Below are 22,425 nucleotides of genomic sequence, written 5' to 3' on the forward strand. Positions count from 1 at the left end.
GGCCCACCTACCTCCAACCTATGACGGGACGGGGGTGGGGGGGATCGATTTAGTGTTGCACCAGCGCTGGGTGTGTAATTTGGGAAAGTTTCTATTCTGCACAGATATTGTCAGATCTGCTGAACATTTTTACTTTTAAAATGTTTGACCTGTTTTCCAGGTATGCCCAAGGCTGTCTGCAAGTTTCTCCTTTTCAAGGGTATCAGTTATTCAGGGATGAACTTCTCATTCCGCACTTTTTCAACTCACTGAATGCTTTTGCCAAGGGTCAGTGGCCGTAGTAAACCAGAACTTCCCATTCATGCCAACTGTGTTTAAAATAACACTCGAGGTAAATTTCAGCTCCTGCACTTTTACTTTGATAACACTTAAAGCTTCTGCACAGATGAGCAAAGCATTTTAAAATGCCGCAAAAAAGTTGGGCTTTTATTTCCTTGTGGCTGGCATATCAAGGAGAGGAATTATTGCTTTGGAGTTTTTCTCAGACCCCATATATGTTTCAATTTTGGGACTGGACCTCAGGAAGCCAAATTGGCCTTGGAAAGAGTGCAACACATTTACCAGAATGCTGCCGGAACTTAGGATAGATTTTTAGAACAACTTGCGTGCGCTTAGTTTGTATTCCTTTTGTCAGCTGTGGCCCAGTTGGTAGTACTTTTATCAGAGTCACAAGATTCTAGGTTTAAGGTCTACGGCAAGACTTGAGTGCAAAAATTTACCTTGACACCAATACCGCCGAAGGAACATTGCACTGTCATAAGTTCCGTCTTTCAGGCGAGGTGTTAAACCGAGCGCCTATCTGTTGCTTGGTTGGATGTGAAAAATCCAATGGCATGATTTCAAAAAAGAGTAGGAGTGTTTTTTGATTTTTATAAATTTATTATTGTCACATGCATTAGTAGTATACAGTGATAAGTATTTTTCCTTGCCAAAGCATACCATTCATAGAGAAGAAAAGGAGAGGGTGCAGAATGTAGTGTTACAGTCATAGCTCGGATGTAGAAAGAGTTTAACTTAAGTTGAGATATGTTTTGGGCAATTCTTTACACATCACAAAAAAAACTGATCATTATCACAGTTTGCTATGTACGCACATTGGCTGCTCTGCGTCTAACATTATAACAGTGATTACACTTCAAAAAATACTTCATTGGCTGTAAAGAGCTTTGAGTCATCAGATAGTCATGCAAAATGCTATATGAATGCAAGTTTTTTTCTTTTTTGGCATTTGGTGATTGAGGGGGTTATCTAACTGTGATGTTTAAAATATTGAAAAAAATGATAGGATGGAAATGGAGGAATTGTTTCTTATAGAGCCATTGATGTTTACAATATGGAAACAGACACTTTAGCCCAAATTGTCCACGCTGCCCAGTTTTTACCACTATGTTAGTCCCAATTACCTGCATTTGGCCCATATATCTCTATACCCATCTTATCCGTGTAATTGTCTAAATGCTTTTTAAAAGACAAAATTGTACCAACCTCTCCTACTGCGCCTGGCAGCTCGTTCCAGACACCACCCTCTGAGTGAAAAAATTGCCCCTCTTAAACCTATGCCCTCTAGTATTAGACCCCACTACCTTTGGGAAAAGATGTTGACTATCTACCTTATCTATGCCCCTCATTACTTTCTGTACCTCTATAAAATCACTCCTAAGCCTCCTGCATCCAGGGAAAATAGTCCCAGTCTATCCAGCCTCTCCTTATAACTAAATATCAAGTCCTGGTAGCATCCTAATAAATCTTCTCTGCTCTCTTTCTAATTTAATATCCTGTCTATAATAAGGTGACTAGAACTGTACACAGTATTCCATGTGTGGACTTACTAATGTCTTATACAATTTCTTCTGGTGTGGAGATGAAGAGCAATGGAAAATCTTAAAATGAAAGTTAGGCCCATTCAGGAAAAGATGGAGAGATTTTTAACACAAAGAGCAGAAGGGAAAATAGAGATGTTTACTCATGAAGAGTTTTACGTGAGGAGGCTCTTGGTCATCAGGTCAATGCTGTTCATCTCTGCTGCCCTTTCAGACAATGAGTTCCAGATTCCCACCACTGTTTGGGTGAATAGGTTTCTCCTCACATCGCCTGTAAACCTCCTGCCCCTTAACTTAAATCTATGTCTCCTGGTTATTGACTCCTCTGCTAAGGGGAAAAGTTCCTTCCTATCCACCCTATCTGTGCCCCTCATAATTTTATACAACTCAATCAGGTCCCTCCTCAGCCTTCCCTGCTGTAAGGAAAATAACCTCAGCCTATCTAGTCTCTTTTGATTACTGAAACACTGCAGCCCAAACAACATCCAGGAAGACAAGTCTCCTGGCCATGATGGAATGCATCCCAGGATACTAAAAGAGATGGTGGAGAAAATAGCAAATGCACTACGGGTAATTTACAAAATTCACAGGACTCTGGAGTGGTTCCCGCAGATTGGAAACCTGTGGCGCCACTTTTTAAAAAAGAGGTTAGACAAAAGGCAGGTAACTATAGGCCAATTAGCTTAACTTGTGTAGTACGGAAAATGCTTGAATCTATCATCAAGGAAGAAATAGCGAGAACTCTGGATATAAATTGTCCCATTGAGAAGGCGCAGCATGGGTTCATGAAGGCCAGGTTGTGTTTAACCAAGTTCGTAGAATTCTTTGAGAACGTTGCATGTATGGTGGACAATGTGGATGTGGTGTATCTGGGTTTCCAGAAGGCATTTGACAAGATGCCGCACCAAAGGCTGCTGCATAAGATAAAGGTGCACAGTGTTATGGGTAATGTATAGGCATGGATAGAGGATTGGTTAACTAAAAGAAAGCAAAGAGTGGAGATAAATGGGTGTTTTTCTGGTTGGCGATCAATGACTAGTGATGTGCCTCAGGATCAATGTTGGGACCACAACTGTTCACAATTTACATCGATGATTTTGGAGTTGGGGACCAAGTGTAATGCATCAAAATTTGCAGATAACACTAAGATGAGTGGCAGAGCAAAGTGTGCAAAGGAATATAGATAATTTAAGTGAGTGGGCAAGGGTGAGGCAGATGGAGTACACTGTTGGTAAATAGATGTCATTCATTTTGGTAGGAATAACGACAAAATGGACTATTATTTAAATGGTAAAGAATTGCAGCATGGTGCTGTGCAGAGGGACCTGGGTGACCTTGTGCATTAATCAAAAAAAGTTGGTATGCAGGTACAGCCGAAATTAAGATGGCAAATGGAAATTTGTCCTTCATTGCTTGAGGAATGGAGTTTAAAACAGCAAGGTTATGTTGCAGCTAAATAAGGTGCTGGTGAGGCCATACCTGGAGTACTGTGTACAGTTTAGGTCTCCTTACTTAAAAAGGGACATATTGACACTGGAGGGAATACAGAGGAGATTCACTAGGTTGATTCTGGAGTTGAGACGGTTGGCTTTTAAAGAGAGATTGAGTAGACTGGGTCTGTACTCATTGAAATTCAGAAGAATGAGGGGAGATCTTATAGAAACACATAAAATTATGAAGGGAGTAGGTAAGGTAGAAGCCTCAAAATAAAGGGGAGCAGGGTTAGCACTGAGTTGAGGAGGAACTTCTTCACCCAAAAGGTTGTGAATCAGCAGAATTCCCTGCCCAGTGAAGCAGTTGAGGCTACCTCATTGAATGTTTTTAAGGCAAGGATAGATAAATTTTTGAAGAGTAAAGGAATTAAGGGTTATGGTGAGTGGGCTGTTAAGTGGAGCTGAGTCCACAGAAAGATCAGCCATGATCTTATCGAATGGCGAAGCAGGCTCAAGGGACTAGATGGCCTACTGCTCCTAGTCCTTAGGTTCTTATCCTGTTGAGTCTCCTCTGCACCTTCTTTAGGGCAATCACTTCTTTCCTCAAATGCAGTAACCAGAACTGCACACTGTACTCCAGCCGTGGCCTAACCAGCATTTTGTATAACTCCATCATAACCTCGCTGGTCTTATATTTAATGCTTGGTTAATAAAGGCAAGTACTCCATATATCTTCTTAACCACTTTATCTACCTGTGCTGCTGTCTTCAGAGATCTATGGGCATGCACACCAAGGTCCTTATGATCCTTTGTATTTCCTCGGGTCCAACCATTCATTGTATATTCTCTTGCTTTTTTAGTCCTTCCAAAATACATTACTTCACACTTTGCCACTGTTCTATCCAACTAACCAGCCCAGCTATATCGTCCTGTAATCTAATATCTGTAATAGTGCTCCTCACTATTTACCATGCCACCAATTTTTGTGTCATCTGCAAACTTACTTATACCTCCTGCATTCACATCCAGATCATTAATGTGCACTACAAACAATACCAATTCCCTGCAGAACTCCATTGGACAGAGGCTTTCAGTCACAAAAACAACCTTCCTACATCATCCTCTGTCTCCTGCCACTAAACCAATTTTGGATTCAATTTGCCAAATTGCCCTGGATCCCGTGGAATCTTAATTTTTTCATCATCCTCCCATGTGGGACTTCTTCAAAAACCTTACTGAAATCCATGTAGACTACTTCAACTGCGTACTCTACACACCTCCTTGAAAAATTCAATCAACTTTGTAAGACATGATCTCCCTTTGACGAAACCATGCTGACTATTCTTGATTAATCCTTGCCTCCTCAAGTGGAGATTAATTCTGACCCACAGAACTTTTTCCAATACTTTTCCTGCCACTCAGGTTAGATTCACTGGCCTGTAATTTCCTGCTTTTTCCCTACTTTCCTTCTTCACAATTATTCAGGACTGGTTATGGTAGGACTGCAGAGCTTTGATTTGATGCACTGGTTGTGAAATTGCCTTATTCTGTCTATCACACACTGTTTACATTGATGGTCCAAAGCTGTTTATAGATGTCCCATTTTGAACTGCCAGATCTGTTCTGGATCCATCCTTTTAGCATGGTGGTAGTTCCACAGTAAGATGGAGGGGGTCCTCAATGGGAGGAAAAGGGCCTATCAGCTCTGCAAGGATTGTGCGGTGGTCAGTCCTACCAATTAAAGTCATGGGCAGATACACCTGCAGCAAGTAGATTTGTGAAGACAATGTGTGAAGGGCAGACAGTGGAATGGTGGTAATGTCAATAGACTAATAATCCAGAGGCCAAGGCTAGTGCTCTTGAGACATGGATTCAAATTCCACCATGGCAACTGATTGAATTGAAATTCAATTAATAAAATAATCTGGATTTTATAAAGCTAGTCTCAATAATGGTGATCATAAAATCATAATTGATTGTCATAAAAGCCCATCTAGTTCACTGATATCATTTGAGGAAGTGAATCTGGAATTCTTGCCTTGTCTGGTCTACATATGACTCTGCGTCCAAACTGGAGTCCAAACATGGGACCATAAGATGCCCCTTCAGATGGCCAAGCAAGCCTCTCTGAGGGATGGGAAACAAATGCTAACTTTGCCAATGATGCCCGAATCCCACGCAGGAATTCTCACACCATTTGTTGCAGGCCTCTTCTGGCAGCTATACAAATATTAGTAGAAGACCATTAGGTCTCCTCAGGCTTGTGCTGCCATTCAGTAAGATCATGCTGATCTGAATGTACCTTCAACCTCCTCACTAACCCTTCACCTTTTTGTTAATCAAGAATGTATCTGGCTCGGTCTTAAAAATATTCAAAGACTTTGCTTCCACTGCCTTTTTAGGAAAAGAGTTCCAGAGATGCACTCCCTTTAAGAGAAAAAAATCTCTTCATCGCTGTCTTAAATGAGCAACCCTTTATTTTTAAACAGTGACCCTTTGATCTACATTCTCTGTCGAGAGAAAACATCTTCTCCACATCCACCCTGTCAATACCCCTTCAGGAATTGGTTTGCTCAGCCAATGGGGTGCCATCAAGCCAGCTTGGTTATTGGCATTGAAGTCTGACCCGGAATATATTCTGTGCCTTTTCCAAGTGGCGTTTAATGCTGGGGAGTAATGATTTATTAACTGAGAAAGGCTGGTAGCTGATAATCAGGAGATGGTAACCTTGCCCATCTTTGACCTGGAACCACAAAAAAGCTACGGCACAGAAAGAGGCCATTCAGTCTGTTGTGTTTTGTGCCTAATGCGGCAAGACATCATGGGGTCCCATGTCAATATTGAGGGCTTTGAGGCCCATTTTTTCCCATTTGTATACCATTCTATTGGGTCTGCTCTGCCAGTGGGACATTACATATCCAGGGATGATAGTCTGGGACTTTGGCAGAAGCTCAGATTCTGTGAATATAACTACGTCTGGCAATTATTTGACTCATCTGTGGAGTAGCTTTCGCAAATTTTACATAAATCTCCATGTGTTGGTGAGTTGAATTTTTCTAGGTTGACTGAGCAAACTGTGCTTTTGTCGCATCTGGTGCCTAGGTTGATGCCTGGTGATCTATCCAGTTTTTTTTTGACTTTTCTATTGTGCTTGATACAACTGAGCGGCTTGCTTGGACATTTCAGTGCATGGTTAAGAACCAACCATGTTGCTATGGACCTGGGATAAGGATCTGGGATACCACATAGGCCAGATGGGGTAAGGATGTCAGATTTCCCTTAGGACATTATCTAGCCTGGATGTTGCAGTCAGTGACAAAGAGCCTCCACTTGCCACTGACCTGAAAGTGCAAACTTACTTAACGCAATGGTGGGAGCAAGAATTTCACTTGCAAGGGAAGGTGATCACTTACAGTATGGGCTTCTACAGCATTTTCTGATATGGGCAAAAAGAACAGGCTACGTGGAGCAGTGGATCTACTACATGACCACAGAATCTATCACGACTAAGCTGCTGCATTATCTGTCATGACAGATGCGTGTTAAAAAAAATTGAAACAAAAAAAAATTTAAAGAAATCATAAACTTAGATATTTTTGAAAAGTCAGATAAATTGTACCAGAATAATGTTATGATGTTTTTAAATCATGTTTAAAAAAGTCAGAACTCTCCAAAAAGCATTCTGAAAGTTGAAATGCCTTCCAGTATCAGTGTCCTCATTGGGCCAGATCTTTTAATTATTTGCAAGTGACTGGGAAACACCATCCTAAAATGTTGTAGTGAAAGTACTTCATTATTTGTGGTCAGTCAGTTCCATTTCTTCCATTTAAATCCTGAGTTGGACGAGTGCAATAGCAAAGCGTCCGCAAGCAGTGAAAAATAGCCCACCACAATTTTCAGATTTATATGTTACAATGTGCGCACTCCCCAGTTATTCTCTCTGGTGAAATGACAGTGAACAGTGAGAGCTTCACCATCATTAGAACAGCAAAATTCAGGCCAATGTTGGATAATCTGATTTGATTTGACAGGCTAGGGGAATGGGCCAGAATCTGGCAGATGGAGTTTAATGTGGATAAATGCGAGGTTATCCATTTTGGCCAGAAAAATAAAAGGACAAATTATTATTTAAACGGGAAACAGATTCAAAAGGTGTCTGTGCAGAGGGATCTGGGTGTCCTTGTGCATGAGTCTCAGAAAATGGGTATGCAGATTATAAGGAAGGCAAATGGAACCTTGGCATTTATTGCAAAGGATCTAGAGTATAGAAGTAGGGAAGTGTTACAGTTGTATAAGGCATTAAGTGAGACCACACTTGGAGTATTGTGTTCAGTTTTGGTCACCTCTGAGGAAGTATGTGGTACTGGAGGCAGTTCAGAAGAGGTTCGCTAGATTGATTCCAGGTTTGAAGGGGCTGTCATATGAGGAGTGGCTGAATAGCTTGGGCTTGTACTCGCTGGAGTGCAGAAGAATGAGGTGGGATTTGGTTGAGGTATATAAAATACTCAACAGGTTTGATAAAGTAAATGTTAACCAAATGATCCCCCTTCTAGAACAGTCTAGGACAAGAGGGCCTAGTTGTACAGTAAGAGGGGGAAGTTTCAAGACAGATAAGGAGAAGCTACTTCTCACTGAGGGTTGTGAGTCAATGGAATTCACTGCCCTACAGTGCAGTCAATGCAGATTCTATCAATGGATTGAAGAAAGAGATGAACATTTGATTAAAAGCAGAATAAAGGGCTATGGGCAAAAGGCAGGGAAGTGGAGTTAGGATGAGGTGGAGATCAGCCATGATCATACAGAATGGCAGAGCGGACTCGAAGGGTTGAATTGTCTACTCTAGCTCCTAATTCCTATGTTCCTGTTACTGTCACATGAACCAAGATACAGTGAAATGTATTGTTTTGCATACCGTCTATACAAATCTTACCATGCCTAGCTTGCAAAAAGTCGGCACGCTCTGCCGCCATCTTGAAACATGGATATGATAAATCCACAGTGAGATCATCAACACATCCTGATTCTCTCTCCAATCCCTGTGTTGTGGGGACTGGCTGCAAGTATGTTAGGGCCTTGAGCTAAACTCAGGTTTTGCAAATTAAAGGAACATGACCATCAGGGGTAAGAATTAACATTTTAGAATTAACCAAAAAAAAGGACAGCAACTTGCACAATGGCTTGCTGCCCTATATTAACATGTACATGTCAGAGACTTAGGGTCTGGAGTGTGCATACAACTCACTCAGGGTGATTTGGAGTTTGACAGACTTAATTTTCCAAATGTCCGTCCATCCTCCCTCCCTCCCTCCCAGCCAACCACATACACACACACACACCTGGGCTGCAACCGGCAATGGACAACCCAGGTGGGCTTTGCACAGAAAATCATTACTGTCATTGCCAGCACATTGATGCACATACTCTGAAAATCTTGCATGCCTTCTCACCTGCTCTAAGTATCAGAATCTGGCCATTGTGATCCTGCAAGAAGTCTCACCACACCAGGTTAAAGTCCAACAGGTTTATTTGGTAGCACAAGACTCTAGCTTTCGGAGTGCTGCTCCTTCATCAGGTAAGTGGGAGTTCTGTTCACAAACAGGGCATATAAAGACCCACAAACTCAATTTGCAAAATAATGGTTGGAATGCAAGTCTTTACAGGTAATCAGGTCTTAAAGGTACAGACAATGTGACTGATAGCCAATTTTCGCCACAGTGAAAAGCAGCACCAACCTCCTCAGAAGACAAAAACGGGTCACAGCAGACAGAGTACCCTTCGTCGTCCAATACTTTCCCGGAGTGGATAAGCTATGACATCTTCTCCAGAGCCTTCAACATGTCATTGATGAAGATGAACATCTCACCAAGGCCATCCCCACACCTCCGCTTCTTGCCTTCAAACAACCGCACAACCTCAAAGAGACCATTGTGCGCAGCAAACTACCCAGCCTTCAGGAGAACAGTGACCCTGACACCACACAACTCTGCCACAGCAACTTCTGCAAGACGTGCTGGATCATTGGCATGGATGCCATCATCTCACGTGAGAACATCATCCATCAGGTACATGGTACATTTGCAACTTGGCCAACGTTGTCTACCTGATACGCTGCACGAAAGGATGTCCCGAGGCATGGTACATTGGGAAGACCATGCAGACGCTACGACAATGGATGAATGAACACCGCTTGACAATCACCAGGCCAGAGTGTTCTCTTCCTGTTGTGACTTCAGCGTTATGGGCATTCGGCCTCTAATCTTCAGGCAGGCGTTCTCCAAGGCAGCCTTCACGACACACGACAACGTAGAGTCGCTGAGCAGAGACTGATAGCCAAGTTCTGCACGCATGAGGATGGCCTCAACCGGGATCTTGGGTTCATGTCACACTATCTGTAACCCCCACGACTTGCCTGGGATTGCAAAATCTCACTAACTGTTCTGGCTGGAGACAATACACATCTCTTTAACCTGTGCTTAACCCTCTCTCCACTCACATTGTCAGTACCTTTATGACTTGATTACCTGTAAAGACTTGCATTCCAAACATTATTTTGTAAATCAAGTTTGTGTCTTTGTATGCCCTGTTTGTGAACAGAACTCCCACTTACCTGATGAAGGAGCTATGCTCCGAAAGCTAGTGGCTTGTCAAACTAAATAAACCTGTTGGACTTTAAGCTGGCATTGTGAGACTTTTTACTATGTTTACCCCAGTCCAACGCATCAGTATCTCCTCATCATTACAGAACATAGAATATAAAACACTACAGCACAAACAGGCCCTTTGGCCCACAAGTTGCGCTAATCATATCCCTACCTACAAGGCCTACCTATAACCATCAATCCCATTAAATCCCATGTACTCATCCAGAAGTCTCTTAAAAGACCCCAACGAGTTCGCCTCCACCACCACCGATGGCAGCTGATTCCATTCACCCACCACCGTCTGAGTGAAAAACTTACCCCTGACATTTCCTCTGTACCTACTCCCCAACACCTTAAACCTGTGTCCTCTCATAATGACCATTTCAGCCCTGGGAAAAAGCCTTTGAGAATCCACCCGATCTGTGCCTCTCAACCTCTTATAAACCTCTATCAGGTCACCTCTCATCCTTCGTCTCTCCAGGGAGAAAAGACCGAGCTCCCTCAACCTATCCTCATAAGGTATGCCATCCAATCCAAGAAACATCTTTGTAAATCTCCTCTGCACCCTTTCAATAACTTCCACATCTTTCTTGTAATGAGGGGACCAGAACTGTGCACAGTACTTCAAGTGGGGTCTGACTAGGACCTTATAAAGCTGCAGCATTATCTCCCAACTCCTAAACTCAATCCCTTGATTGATGAAGGCTAGTACACCATATGCCTTCTTGACCACATTCTCCACCTGCGAGGCTGATTTAAGAGTCCTATGGACCTGGACCCCAAGGTCCTTCTGATCCTCTATACTGCTAAGAGTCTTACCGCTGAAGACTCCTTGAAGATTATGATCCTGCCAGAGTAAGTTGGGTGTAGGGGAGAACATAAGAAATAGGAGCAGGAGTAGGCCATCTAGCCCTTCGAGCCTGCCCCACCATTCAATAAGATCATGGCTGATCTGTCGTGGCTCAGTTCCACTTTCCCGCCCTCTCCCCGTAACCCTTAATCCCCTCGCTTATCAAGAACCCATCAACCCGCTTCTTAAAAATATTTAGCGAGGCAGCCTCCACCACTTCAACGGGCAGAGAATTCCAGAGATTCACCACCCTTTGAGTGAAGAAGTTCCTCCTCAACTCCGTTCTAAACCGCCCCCCCTTTATCTTGGGGCTGTGCCCCCTAGTCCTACTGTCCTTTCTGAGTGGGAAGAGTCTCTCCACCTCTATCCTATCCATCCCATTCATCATCTTATACGTCTCAATGAGATCTCCCCTCATTCTTCTAAACTCTAACGAGTACAAGCCTAGTTTCTTCAGCCTCTCCTCATAGCTCAACCCCCTCAACTCCGGTATCAGCCTAGTAAGCCTCCTGTGCACTCCCTCCAAGACCAAAATATCCTTGCGTAAGTGCGGCGACCAAAACTGCACACAGTACTCCAGCTGCGGCCTCACCAGTGCCCTATACAGCTGCAGCAAGACCTCCCTACTTTTATATCCAATCCCCCTCACTATGAAGGCCAGCATCCCATTCGCCTTCCTGACCACCTGCTGCACCTGCAGGCTGGGTTTTGGCGACTCATGCACAAGGACCCCGAGGTCCCTCTGCACTGTCGCCTGCTGCAGTTTTTCGCCACGTAAGTAATAGTCCTTCCTACCATTATTCCTACCAAAGTGGACCACCTCGCACTTGCCAACATGAAATTCCATTTGCCAGTTCCTGGCCCATTCGCCCAGCCTATCTAGATCCTTCTGCAGACTCCCCACACCCTCTGTGCAATTTGCCGTTCCACCAATCTTGGTGTCATCAGCAAATTTCGACACCATACACTCGGTTCCCTCCTCCAGATCATCTATATAAATGGTAAGGTTACCTTCTTATACTGATGGCAAGTCCTGGCACATGTAACAGTAGCACATTGTAGAAGGGAAGCCAAGAAGCCCTGAAATGTAATCGATCGTGCATGAGGTGGACATGTTTGGATCCTAGACTAATTTACAACCTTTGCTGTTTTCATGTTTGACTTACTGGTGGGGGTTAAACCAGAATAGCTATCAGTTTTCAACCTTGTGGTTAGCTGCTGATATACAATTTGGTCAGTAGCATGATCACATCATTGCACTAACTGCCTGTCTACTTTGGCAATACAGTGGTGGGCGCAGTAACATTGGGCACTGAGTCACACTGCTCTTAATATTCAGCTGAGAAGGAAAGTCCTGGTCATTGTCAATCAACACATCAGCCACCTGCTTGATAGCTGTGTAGGTAATATATTAACTCATTTTTTCTTACAATTTGGAAAGAAACCAATGCACCTGGCCAGATCCTATTTTCAGTTTTGAAGATAGGTCCACGCTTGTAACTTCAATTTGTCTATTCTGCCCATGGATGCTGTCAGAACTGTTGAGCATTCCCAACATTTTCTGTTTCTCTCCACATAACAGGAGCTCCTAGTAAGAATATTTTGTTAGTATTTTCTCTAACATTGATACTTTTACCATAACCAGCGCTTGTAAATTTTTGTATTCAATGAAATTTTATCAGTTAAATTTGGAAACTGGGATCCTAGTTGTGTAATTCTGATCTACCATTTGAATCTTGCAAAAACCAAAAACTTTCCGGTCTAAACTGGTCTGTATAAAACTGCTTCCCTTTCCGTTCACCACATTTGGTTTTGTTGTTTCTGAAAGTTTCAGTTCTTCTTTTGATCCTTGAGCAAAAAGTACTGCTTAGAAACAAGGGCAAATGTTCATGTGTTTTATAGTGTGCTCTATTTCTTGGCTACCTTTTTCCAATACCACGAATAAATGAGCCATGTGTACAACGGCAACTGATTCAAATAGTTAGGGAACATCAGTTTCTGTTAAATGCCTTGTTTAGATTGAGGTTTTCCCTGACTTTACCATCTCTGTATGTGGCAACGGATGAACTGTTTTATACTGTTTTGCAGATGATTGTGCTGGGAACCAGTCCATTTGCAGAGGTAAGAATCTACATTTTTCAATACATTTAAACTTCAAACCAGTTGATTCTTCTCAAACATGTCAGTCAACTGTAACATTTTATAACTGGAGAGAAATAGAATGTCTAGAATGGACAGCCGTTTTTCAATTGGTGTACTTATAGTAAGCTTTTCAATATAAGCTAAAAACTTGGAATTGATCTGTTGCAGCCTTTTCTGTATAAATCCTGGAGCATTCAGTTTTTTTCAATTATTTGTGTAAGTCTAATCATATGTAAAAGTCTAATCATATGTCTAATCATATGTTGGACTGCTATAGTTGAAGTGAAAACCCAGCAGCCCCTTTTCAAAAGCAAACAGGAATCTTCAATTAGTGTTTGGCTTGATAGCAGCAATCATATCTTGATAATTAATACAAATTAATCACAATGAGTTGGGGGAAAAACCATGTTTGCACTTTTAGTAAATAGGCCTGTTTATAAGAGAATATTTAGGGAGGCACATAACTGAACTCAGATACTTCTCTTATGGGACAATGGGAAGCTGAAGGAGTCATCTCTGATCCTTCTTGCACGTAGAACCATGTAATCCATTTGGCCCATTGAGACTGCACCAACTCTAAAAGAGCATCCCGACCAGGCCCTCCCTTGCGCTCTGTCCCCATAACCCTGTACTTTTTACCATGAATAATCCACCCAACCTACGCATCTTTGGATATTCTGTGGCAATTAAGCATAGCCAATCTACCTAACATGTTACAGAAGATTTTAGAATAGGATTAGAACATGCCTTGCAGAGAACCTGAAGCATATCTTCAGAAGGTAGATGACCAGATGTGGAAATAATAGCATTGGTTACAGTCTACTTCGTTTGCTAGTTCTGGTAATCTTTTACAGCCATTTCAATGCCATTCATTGGAACTCCCTCTCAAAAACCTCTTCACCTTTTCTCTCTCTGTCTTCAAAAGGATTAGTATCTGTTGTTTTTATATAATCCTTCAGTGAAATATCTTGGAATGATTTTCAGTCCTGGGGCCTGACTTTAACTCTATGCAAGTGAGTGGGATTTGAATGAGTTAAAATCTCTTTGGTCTCTTATAATTCAGTGGTAAAACTCTCACCTGCACAATGTTGGCAAGCAATCCTCTTCATCCTATAAATGTACGATAAACTAATCCTACAATTATCAGTTATGATGGCAGCTTTTACCATTGTGGCATTTCAGATATAAAGTAGATGATATTCTGCATATCAGCATCCAGATTTGTGTGCATTTGTTGACCCTGTAACTGTAAAGAGTTCATTTCCTCAACTTGTAATTTGTCTTTGTGGCACAGCTGCCTGCATCAATTATAGTGCAGACCTAACAAAGACAGAAAATAACCCACAACATTGTTCTCACTCCTTGCAACTCACTGATGTCTCCTCCACTTGTCACTCCACCCTTCACTGCTTTCTCCTGGGAGCCATGCTCTCACTCCTCTCTGCACAATCCCGCTTGCTACTCCCTGCCAGTTGCCTGTCGCTCCCGCCCTCTCGTTCTCTTTACCACTTCCCGGCTCCCTCCCTCCTTTTGCCATTAACGCAAAACTCCCCTCTGAATGCTTGCTGTTCCTTTCACCATTCCTCAAGGTCCCTTTTGCTTGCCCAACCTCTTACTTGCTGCCACTTTGCTCTCTCCCAAAGCTGCTCCCTTCACCATTGCTGCTACCTTAATCATTGCTGCTCCCTTCATCATTGCGGCTCCTTTCACTATTGTCTCCTAAGTTACTGTCAGTTCACCACTTCCCCTTGCAATGAGCAGAAGAGAATGGCGAATAGGTGGAAATTGCATAGGGAACAGGAATGAGAGGGGTAGTGTCAAGAGTAAGGATCAAACAGTGTGCAAATGGAGTGGTGAGCGGTGAGCAGGAGGGAGCAGCAAGAAGAGTGGGATGGAGCAGCAAGCAGAGGGGCAGAGAGGAGTGTATTGGGGATTGGCAAGCATGACTGAAGTAGACAGCAAGTGCACAACAATGTCAACAACATTATGTGAAACTGTACATGTGCTGATGAATGGAGAGGGTGCTGCATTCCTGCTTGTCATCAGGAATTACAGAGTAATTTAATATGTGCTATGCTCTCTTTTATCATTGCTTTGGCTCTGCAGTACCACTTATGTCCCTGAATCAGAATGTCATGGGTTCAGGTTCCACTTAGTAGACTTGAGCATATAAGATGTCACTTCAGTGACATATTGAGGAGATTTAACATTGCAGGATCATTTTGTTCCCAGTGCTGTCTAATCTCACAGTGACACAGTGGTTAGCATTGCTGTCTCACAGCACCAGGGTGACGAGATCGATTTCCAGCTTGAGTGACTGTCAGTATGGAGTCTACATGTTCTCCCCATGTCTGCATGTGTTTCCTCCCACAGTTTGAAAGACTCGCTGATTAGATGCAATGACTATGCTAATTTCTCCCTCAGTGTACCCAAACAGGCTCTGAAGTGTGGTGACTCGGGGATTTTCCAGTAACTTCATTGCAGTGTTATTGTAAGCCTACTTGTGACACTAATGAATAAACATTTTTTTAAACAATTTTTAAATAAACATCTTAACTCCCTGTTGCCTAGCGAAGACATTTCCACCTCATTCTATGCCATCTGAATTAACATATGCAACAGTGCCCACCAGCTCTTTCAGAAACATGTCTCTATTGCTCCCAACACCTCATTTTAAATTATCAGGAGCACAAATCATTGGTAATGGATTTGCCCTTCTTTCCATTGATATCATGATTACCCCTTCCCCTCACCCCCATACCCCAACAATTCTTAAAAAATATTTGGCTGTGCAGATCACCACACAGCCTGGGCCTCGATGTGCTTCTGACCGACAGGTCTGTTTGTCTCTTCTGGAGAGTTGAGGAAGAGAAGTGGGACCATGTTGGTACTGAGGACACCATGGGCTGCAAGTCACTTTCTTCCAGAAAGTCATCCTCTCATGCAAGTGATCTTGTGTGTGGTAGATAGACATTCCACCCTAAACAAGGGTTATGCAACTGTCATGAAGCTGTCACTATGTCCTGGTGTTTCTACATTGCTATGTATTTTCTGCCTGATCTTATGCACTCCTGTTGAACTTACGGCTGGAGTGTGTCAGAAGGGCACTAGATTTCCAGTCCCCTTTTGATTTGTGGAATCACAACCTGCAAAACATAGTAGCAGTGAATTCGGGTTTGTGCAAATTAGCCGTATATGTGTCTAATAATTTGCTACTGCTTTTGCCCCTTATAAGCTATGAACCTGTCCATCCAGGTTGTGGATGTAGTTCTTTCATTGGTAAAGGAGTTGTATAGCTGAAGAATGGGCTGCGAAAACAGAAGGTTTACTACCAACCCTGAAGATTTTGCTTCAATGCCAGGATATTTGGTTATGCAGCCACTGTGGTCTCACTGTCTTCAAGGTAGCGTCTAAAGTCACTTTTGCAGGGTTATAGAACTGCTAACAACATGAGGCCCACCTGACATAATTAGAGATATGATGAGTGATTCCATTAATTCAGTGTTTTCAACTATTCTTGGGGATTGCAACTTGGAAATTCTCTTGTGTTCACGCAACATAGGAAATTGCAGGCCACAATCTGTCCATATCCTGTCCATTAATTGCAATGAACGATAAATCAAAATACTGTACATTCAGACTTCCTGAGGTGAGCTCCCTGAGTGTGGCTTCCTGCAGGGAGTGCTGGATTCCTATTAAAGAAGACAGGAAATCTTAAGTATGTATAGGAAATGCTCAAATACTCTTCTGCACCTGGAAAGGAATAAAGACAGACTATCTCTATATTAGACTGACTTCATCATTAATATATTCATTAGAATTTTCAAAGTCTTTTCACAGGAACTAACTTGTCATTATTACCTCAATTATTCACCCCAATTTTGCACTCTAAACTGAATTTTCTGACTTTTAAAACATAGGAACTTGGTCCAACAATTTGAAACCATTACTATTTCAAATGGGTTCTGCTTGGTTGCTATATTTTTTTTACCATTTCTCAATTAACATTTCTTGTATTTGCCATTTTGGAGTATGTCAGTCAATGGTATATTTTATTTTCAGATCAACTTACCTGAGACCCAATATTACTATTGTTCATATTTTGTTTTTGTTTCAGTTTTCTCATTGCACTAAGTAAATTCCACGTTAGGAATACGCAAGTGTTTGGCTGCAGAAAATACAGGAAAGCACCCCATCATGGTCAACATTCTCTCTTCTGTTTGGATTTTAATATTTAAAACCTGCTGCAGTTTGTGTTTTCCCACAGAAAATGATGTTGTTGTGAACAATTCATCCTCCTCACTGTCTACTGTCCCAAAGGACCTACCAAGTCTCACACAAATATTGGATTTATCACAAAACAACATTACTGAGATTCATATGCAGGACTTTGCTTCTCTTCACCAATTGGAAAGTTTGAATTTGTCCTCCAATAAGATCAGAAACTTAGCCACTGCTTCATTCAGGTCCAATCAAAAGTTGAAATATTTAGATCTTTCCAAGAATGAAATTTCGAATATCGAATGTCACTTTTTACTTAATGTTATCTCTCTCAAATATTTGGATATTTCTAACAATAATTTTTTTAGTCTGACACTTGGAAAAGCATTTAGCTTCCTGGAAGATCTGGAATATTTAGGATTAGGAAGTAGGAAAGCAATAAAGTTACAGAAAAATGATTTCAAAGAAATTTCAGGAATACAGTTGCAGGAAGTTTCAATTGGATTAGAAACATTGTTGGAGTATGACCCTGGTTCATTACAGGTTTTGAGAACAACAAAACTCCAAATTGCTTTGCCATCTATTAAACATACAGATTTACTTGAAAGGGTCATGTATGATGCCTTCAACGTATCTCATGCTTTAGAACTATTGAACATTGAATGCTGCCAAGATTGCAACCAAATTTCAGTCAACATTGACTGTTGCCAATATTACAGCCAAAGATTAACGAGAAAACGCTGCCAAGATTGCTACCATTATATTAACAGTTTTAAAATACTGGAAAAATTCTCAAAAGTCACAAACCTATCTTTACAACATTTAAAATTGAACTGGAAAACTTTCACTAGTGTATCAAAATATATTTGGGCTTCAAAGGTTAAAAATTTCAATGTTTTTAATATGACAGTATGCGAAGTTACAGACTCTCAATTTGAGCGTTCGGAAAGAACATTGAAGACATTTGTAATAAGGCAAATAAACATCTTGCCTTTCTATTTCAGTCAGAGCATTATATATGATTTCTTTAATGTGATAAAGGTTGAAAATCTAACGATTTGTGAATCTGGAATGATGGTCATGATTTGCCCAAGCAAAGGAAACACTTATAAACTCATTGACCTTTCTGATAATTCAGTTATCAGTAATTTTTTTTTGCAAGACTGCCAGACCCTAAATTTGTTGGAGACTCTTATTTTACAACGGAATAAGTTTGATCAGTTATTTAAAGTGAGCAACATGACCAAACATATGAAATCTCTGAAGTACTTGGATGTGAGTCAAAATCAACTTATTCTTGATGAGAGTAGAGTTTGTCCTTGGACTGACAGTTTGATAAAGCTGAATCTATCCTCAAATAGACTTACAAACTTGGTTTTCACATGCTTACCCAGCAACTTAGAGATCCTTGATTTGCAGAAAAATGAAATTGAAAGTGTTCCCAAAACGTTGAACAACCTAAATATGTTGAAGGAATTATATCTTGGTGCCAATAACCTGGCTAATCCTCCTGACTGCAGCAAATTTATTAATCTTGAGATCTTGTTTGTTGAAGCAAATGCATTTCATGAACCTTCAAGCAGCTTTCTTCAAAGTTGCCAAAGACTGACTGTGTTGAATGCTGCCTCCAATCCATTTACATGTACCTGCAATCTGAGAGACTTTATTAAGATGAAGGAAAACACCCACATAGAGATAATAGGATGGCCAAAGTCCTATTGCTGTGCCTATCCAGACAGCCTTAAAGGTACATTATTGAAGGACTTCCATTTATCAGAAGTGACATGCAGCACAACCCTCTTGCTGCTAATTGTACTGGGTAGTATGAGTGCATTGACAATTGTAATTGGGCTTATGTGTCATTTTTTGGACTTGCCCTGGTACTTGAGAATGACTTGGCAATGGACCCAGATGAAACGAAGAGCTATGAAGACTGACTCCCATCAGTTATCTGAAAATTTGGTCTATCATGCTTTTGTATCCTACAGCCAACATGATTCCAGCTGGGTGAAGGGACAGCTGCTGCCAAATCTAGAAGAGAGAGGCAGCCCATTACGAATCTGTCTTCATGAAAGAAACTTTATTCCAGGCAAAGGTATTATTGAAAACATAATCAACTGTATAGAGAAGAGTTACAAATCAATATTTGTTTTATCGCCTAACTTCATTCAGAGTGAATGGTGCCATTATGAACTTTACTTTGCACAACACCACGTGTTAAGTGAACAGTCTGATAATTTGATACTGATTGTTTTGGAGCCGATCCCTCAGTACCTAATCCCATCTAAATATTATAAATTAAAATCACTTATGGCAAAGAAGACTTACTTAGAATGGCCTAGCGACAAAAACAAACAGAGACTATTCTGGGCCAATTTGCAGGCCACAATAGGAATAAACCTGACTGCTACATCAGAGGATTTTTCTTATGTAAATACTGACCAATAATATTCTGAGCTATATCATTTTAATCTTCGTGGTGCACATATATTGGTGTGTCCATTTCCTGAGCTTATAATATTTAGAATTATACTGAAGGTACAACATTTGGAAGTTAAAAAATTACACCAATAAACCTTCAACAGGGTGTTGGCTGCTTTGTCGAACACCTTCAGACAGAAAGGATGAATAACATTTGATACTTTATCACACGTAAACCCAAGCAAGAAGAATAGGAGGGTTTAAATATTGGGGAAAATGAGTTCATTAGTACTTGGAGTACCTGATTGGTATCCTTACATCAGCAAGATGTGATGAGAATGGAGCCTCAGAACTTGGTGAAGTCAGCTGCTAAACTTATTTTCTTAAAGCAAAATCCTGCAGATGCTGGAATCTGAAACAAAAACAGAAAATGCTGGAAAATCTCAGCAGGTCTGACAGCATTTACTGGGGGGGGAAAATAGAGCCAGCGTTTCAAGTCTGGATGGCTCTTCGTCGGAAGTCCTTTTGGTGGTTGAAAAATCTGATGATGTGATTTGATCTATGCTGCACCTTAAATGAGGTCTTTAAATAATAACAGGAAAACCAAATGTTGCTTTGAGACACAAAAGACCACACACAACAATTGTGACCAACAGCTGTCACCAACAGCAATTGCTTATATAGAGTTTTTAACAAAACAGCCCAAGGTGCTTCACGGGAATGTTATAAAGCAAAATTGAATACGGAATCACATGAAGATATATTAGGGAAGATGGGCAGAATCTTGGCCAAAGATAGTTCTTTAAAAAGTGCCTTAAACAAGCAAAAAGAGGTTGGGAGGTTGCAGGAAGGAATTTCAGAGCTTTGTGCTCTACAATTGAGGTGTAGCTTGCAAAGGCGGACTAATTAAAAGCGGAATGTGTGAAAGGCTTGATTTCAAAGAGTGCAGATATCCAAGAGGGATGTAGGTCTGAAGAATGTTAGAGAGAAAAGGAAGGATGAGGCCATGGAAGGATTTGAAAACTTGGGTGAGAATCATAAAATTGATTCATTACTTAACCCAGAACCTATTCAGGCTAAAAGACACCATGGGTGGAGGGACATTTAAAGAAGAAGTAAGGCATGACATATGCCATAAAAACCTATATTTAGATCAGGAGAGCAATAATTCTGGAGGAAAGCTCTAGAGAATTAACGGAAGCTACTCTCAGTATCAGATTTGACTAAGAGCAGAAGTTGGGGGAACCAGGGTTTGGAATCAGGGTGTCCTGGCATATACTATATGTACCCAAGGGTGATTGAAACTCTTACGAGTAATAAGAAAGTTTGTAGCAAGCGTTAATAAGGGTCTCTCTAACATGCCCAGAGTGTCCAGCTAAAAGTGAAAAATGGAAATTCGCTGTTTAAGAGAGTTGCAAGTGCTTTATGTCTCTGTGGTCATGTTTTTAAACATTTGGTGAGATCTCCATGCAACTTACAAAACTTTCAGAGTGGACTTTGGTTCTTACTCCTTTGGCAAAAGCTTTAAAAACATTTATGTGAAGTAACGCAATTACACCTGATATAATAGATATGGAAATAAATTAACTTTCTAACCACTAACTGCTGTTTTAATTCACCGAGCATTTGTATTGCTGAATGTAAATAAAAACATTGAACATTATTAAATTTTGAGTTTCTTAAATTGAGTGGGTATTCCCCACGGTGACAAGAAATCCTGAATTGATAAATGAACTCTTTGAGCTCTGAAGAACAGTCACAATGTTTTCCGTTTGTAAATGGGACTATGGATTTCATATAGCATAAATGTTGATGGAGCAGCATTATCACAAATAATTCTTTGATGTAAAAATGACTTCACCATCAGAATAATATTCGTACAGCATGAGAGCCAGTAGTTTTAATAATTTGAGGTCTTATCTTCAGATAGCTTCCAAAATGAGGACTGCATTTTTAGGCCAGTTGGGGGTGGCATGCTGGAGAGTAGGCTGGTAAATTTGTATTGCTGGCCAGAGTTCTGGCTCTCTAGCTCATTCCAGCCTCTGTGCCATTTCCTTGGAAGCAGGATGGGGATCAGCAGGGCTATCTGCCCTCAAGCAATAGTGAGCCAAAGAACATAATTAAAAGCCTATTTGTCAGATTTTTCAGTCAGTCTCTAGGTCCCTGGAGGCATCAGGGAACAGGGCAGTAGTCTGGAAGCAGCCTTTCAGGAACAGATCAGGGAACCAATGCTCCAGGCAGGCTTAGAAAGTCTCTCCTCCTGCCTGCATCTGAAGCCAAAGGCATCTCTGTAGAAGGGTGCTTCCACTCGCCCTCCACCCCACATTCCTCTCCAGCCCCCCACCCCCCTTTCAATAATGGGTAAGCTTTGAGGGAATTTTTAATTTTAAAATTGAGAGGGGAGGTGCCTAAATCAGCTGCCCTCCCTGTTGGTTACCTAGAAAGGCATCCTCCTGCTTCTTCAGCCCTGCAGCTTCAAGAGCATATCCACCATCTTCAACTGAATGTCAAGCAAATTCTTTAGCCAACTGACCACAAATTGGCCAATCTAAGGAAGGAGTTGGCCACTTCCCTTATCTCAGGTTCCTCCTGTAGCTTGATGATGATGGTCATTGAAATGATAAGAACATAAGAACTTAAGAAATAGGAGCAGGAGTAGGCCATATAGCCCTTCGAGCCTGCCCCACCATTCAGTAAGATCATGGCTGATCTGTCGTGGCTCAGTTACACATTCCCGCCCTCTCCCCATAACCCTTAATCCCCTCGCTTATCAAAAACCCATCAACCCGCGTCTTAAAAATCATCTCAACGGGCAGAGAATTCCAGAGATTCACCACCCTTTGAGTGAAGAAGTTCCTCCTCAACTCCGTTCTAAACCGCCCCCCCCTTTATCTTGA

General features: G+C 41.4%; 1 protein-coding gene across 2 annotated transcripts; it reads left to right on the forward strand.

The window, feature by feature from the left end:
* Positions 1-63: 63 nt before the first annotated feature.
* Positions 64-21,181, forward strand: LOC145343050 (toll-like receptor 6). 2 transcript variants are annotated; one of them, XM_080188848.1, is made up of 3 exons: positions 64-160; positions 12,833-12,865; positions 17,004-21,181. In XM_080188848.1, the coding sequence occupies exon 3, from the start codon at positions 17,084-17,086 to the stop codon at positions 19,553-19,555; it is 2,472 nt and encodes an 823-aa protein (XP_080044974.1). In that variant the 5' UTR covers positions 64-160; positions 12,833-12,865; positions 17,004-17,083; the 3' UTR covers positions 19,556-21,181. The 2 variants fall into 2 exon arrangements, with proteins under 2 accessions (XP_080044974.1, XP_080044965.1); XM_080188839.1 differs by having other exon boundaries at positions 71-331.
* The last annotated feature ends 1,244 nt before the right edge of the window (positions 21,182-22,425 follow it).

This window comes from Carcharhinus amblyrhynchos, chromosome 1 (genome assembly GCF_965287045.1).
Source record: "Carcharhinus amblyrhynchos chromosome 1, sCarAmb.v2.hapA, whole genome shotgun sequence".
NCBI classification, from domain to species: domain Eukaryota; kingdom Metazoa; phylum Chordata; class Chondrichthyes; order Carcharhiniformes; family Carcharhinidae; genus Carcharhinus; species Carcharhinus amblyrhynchos.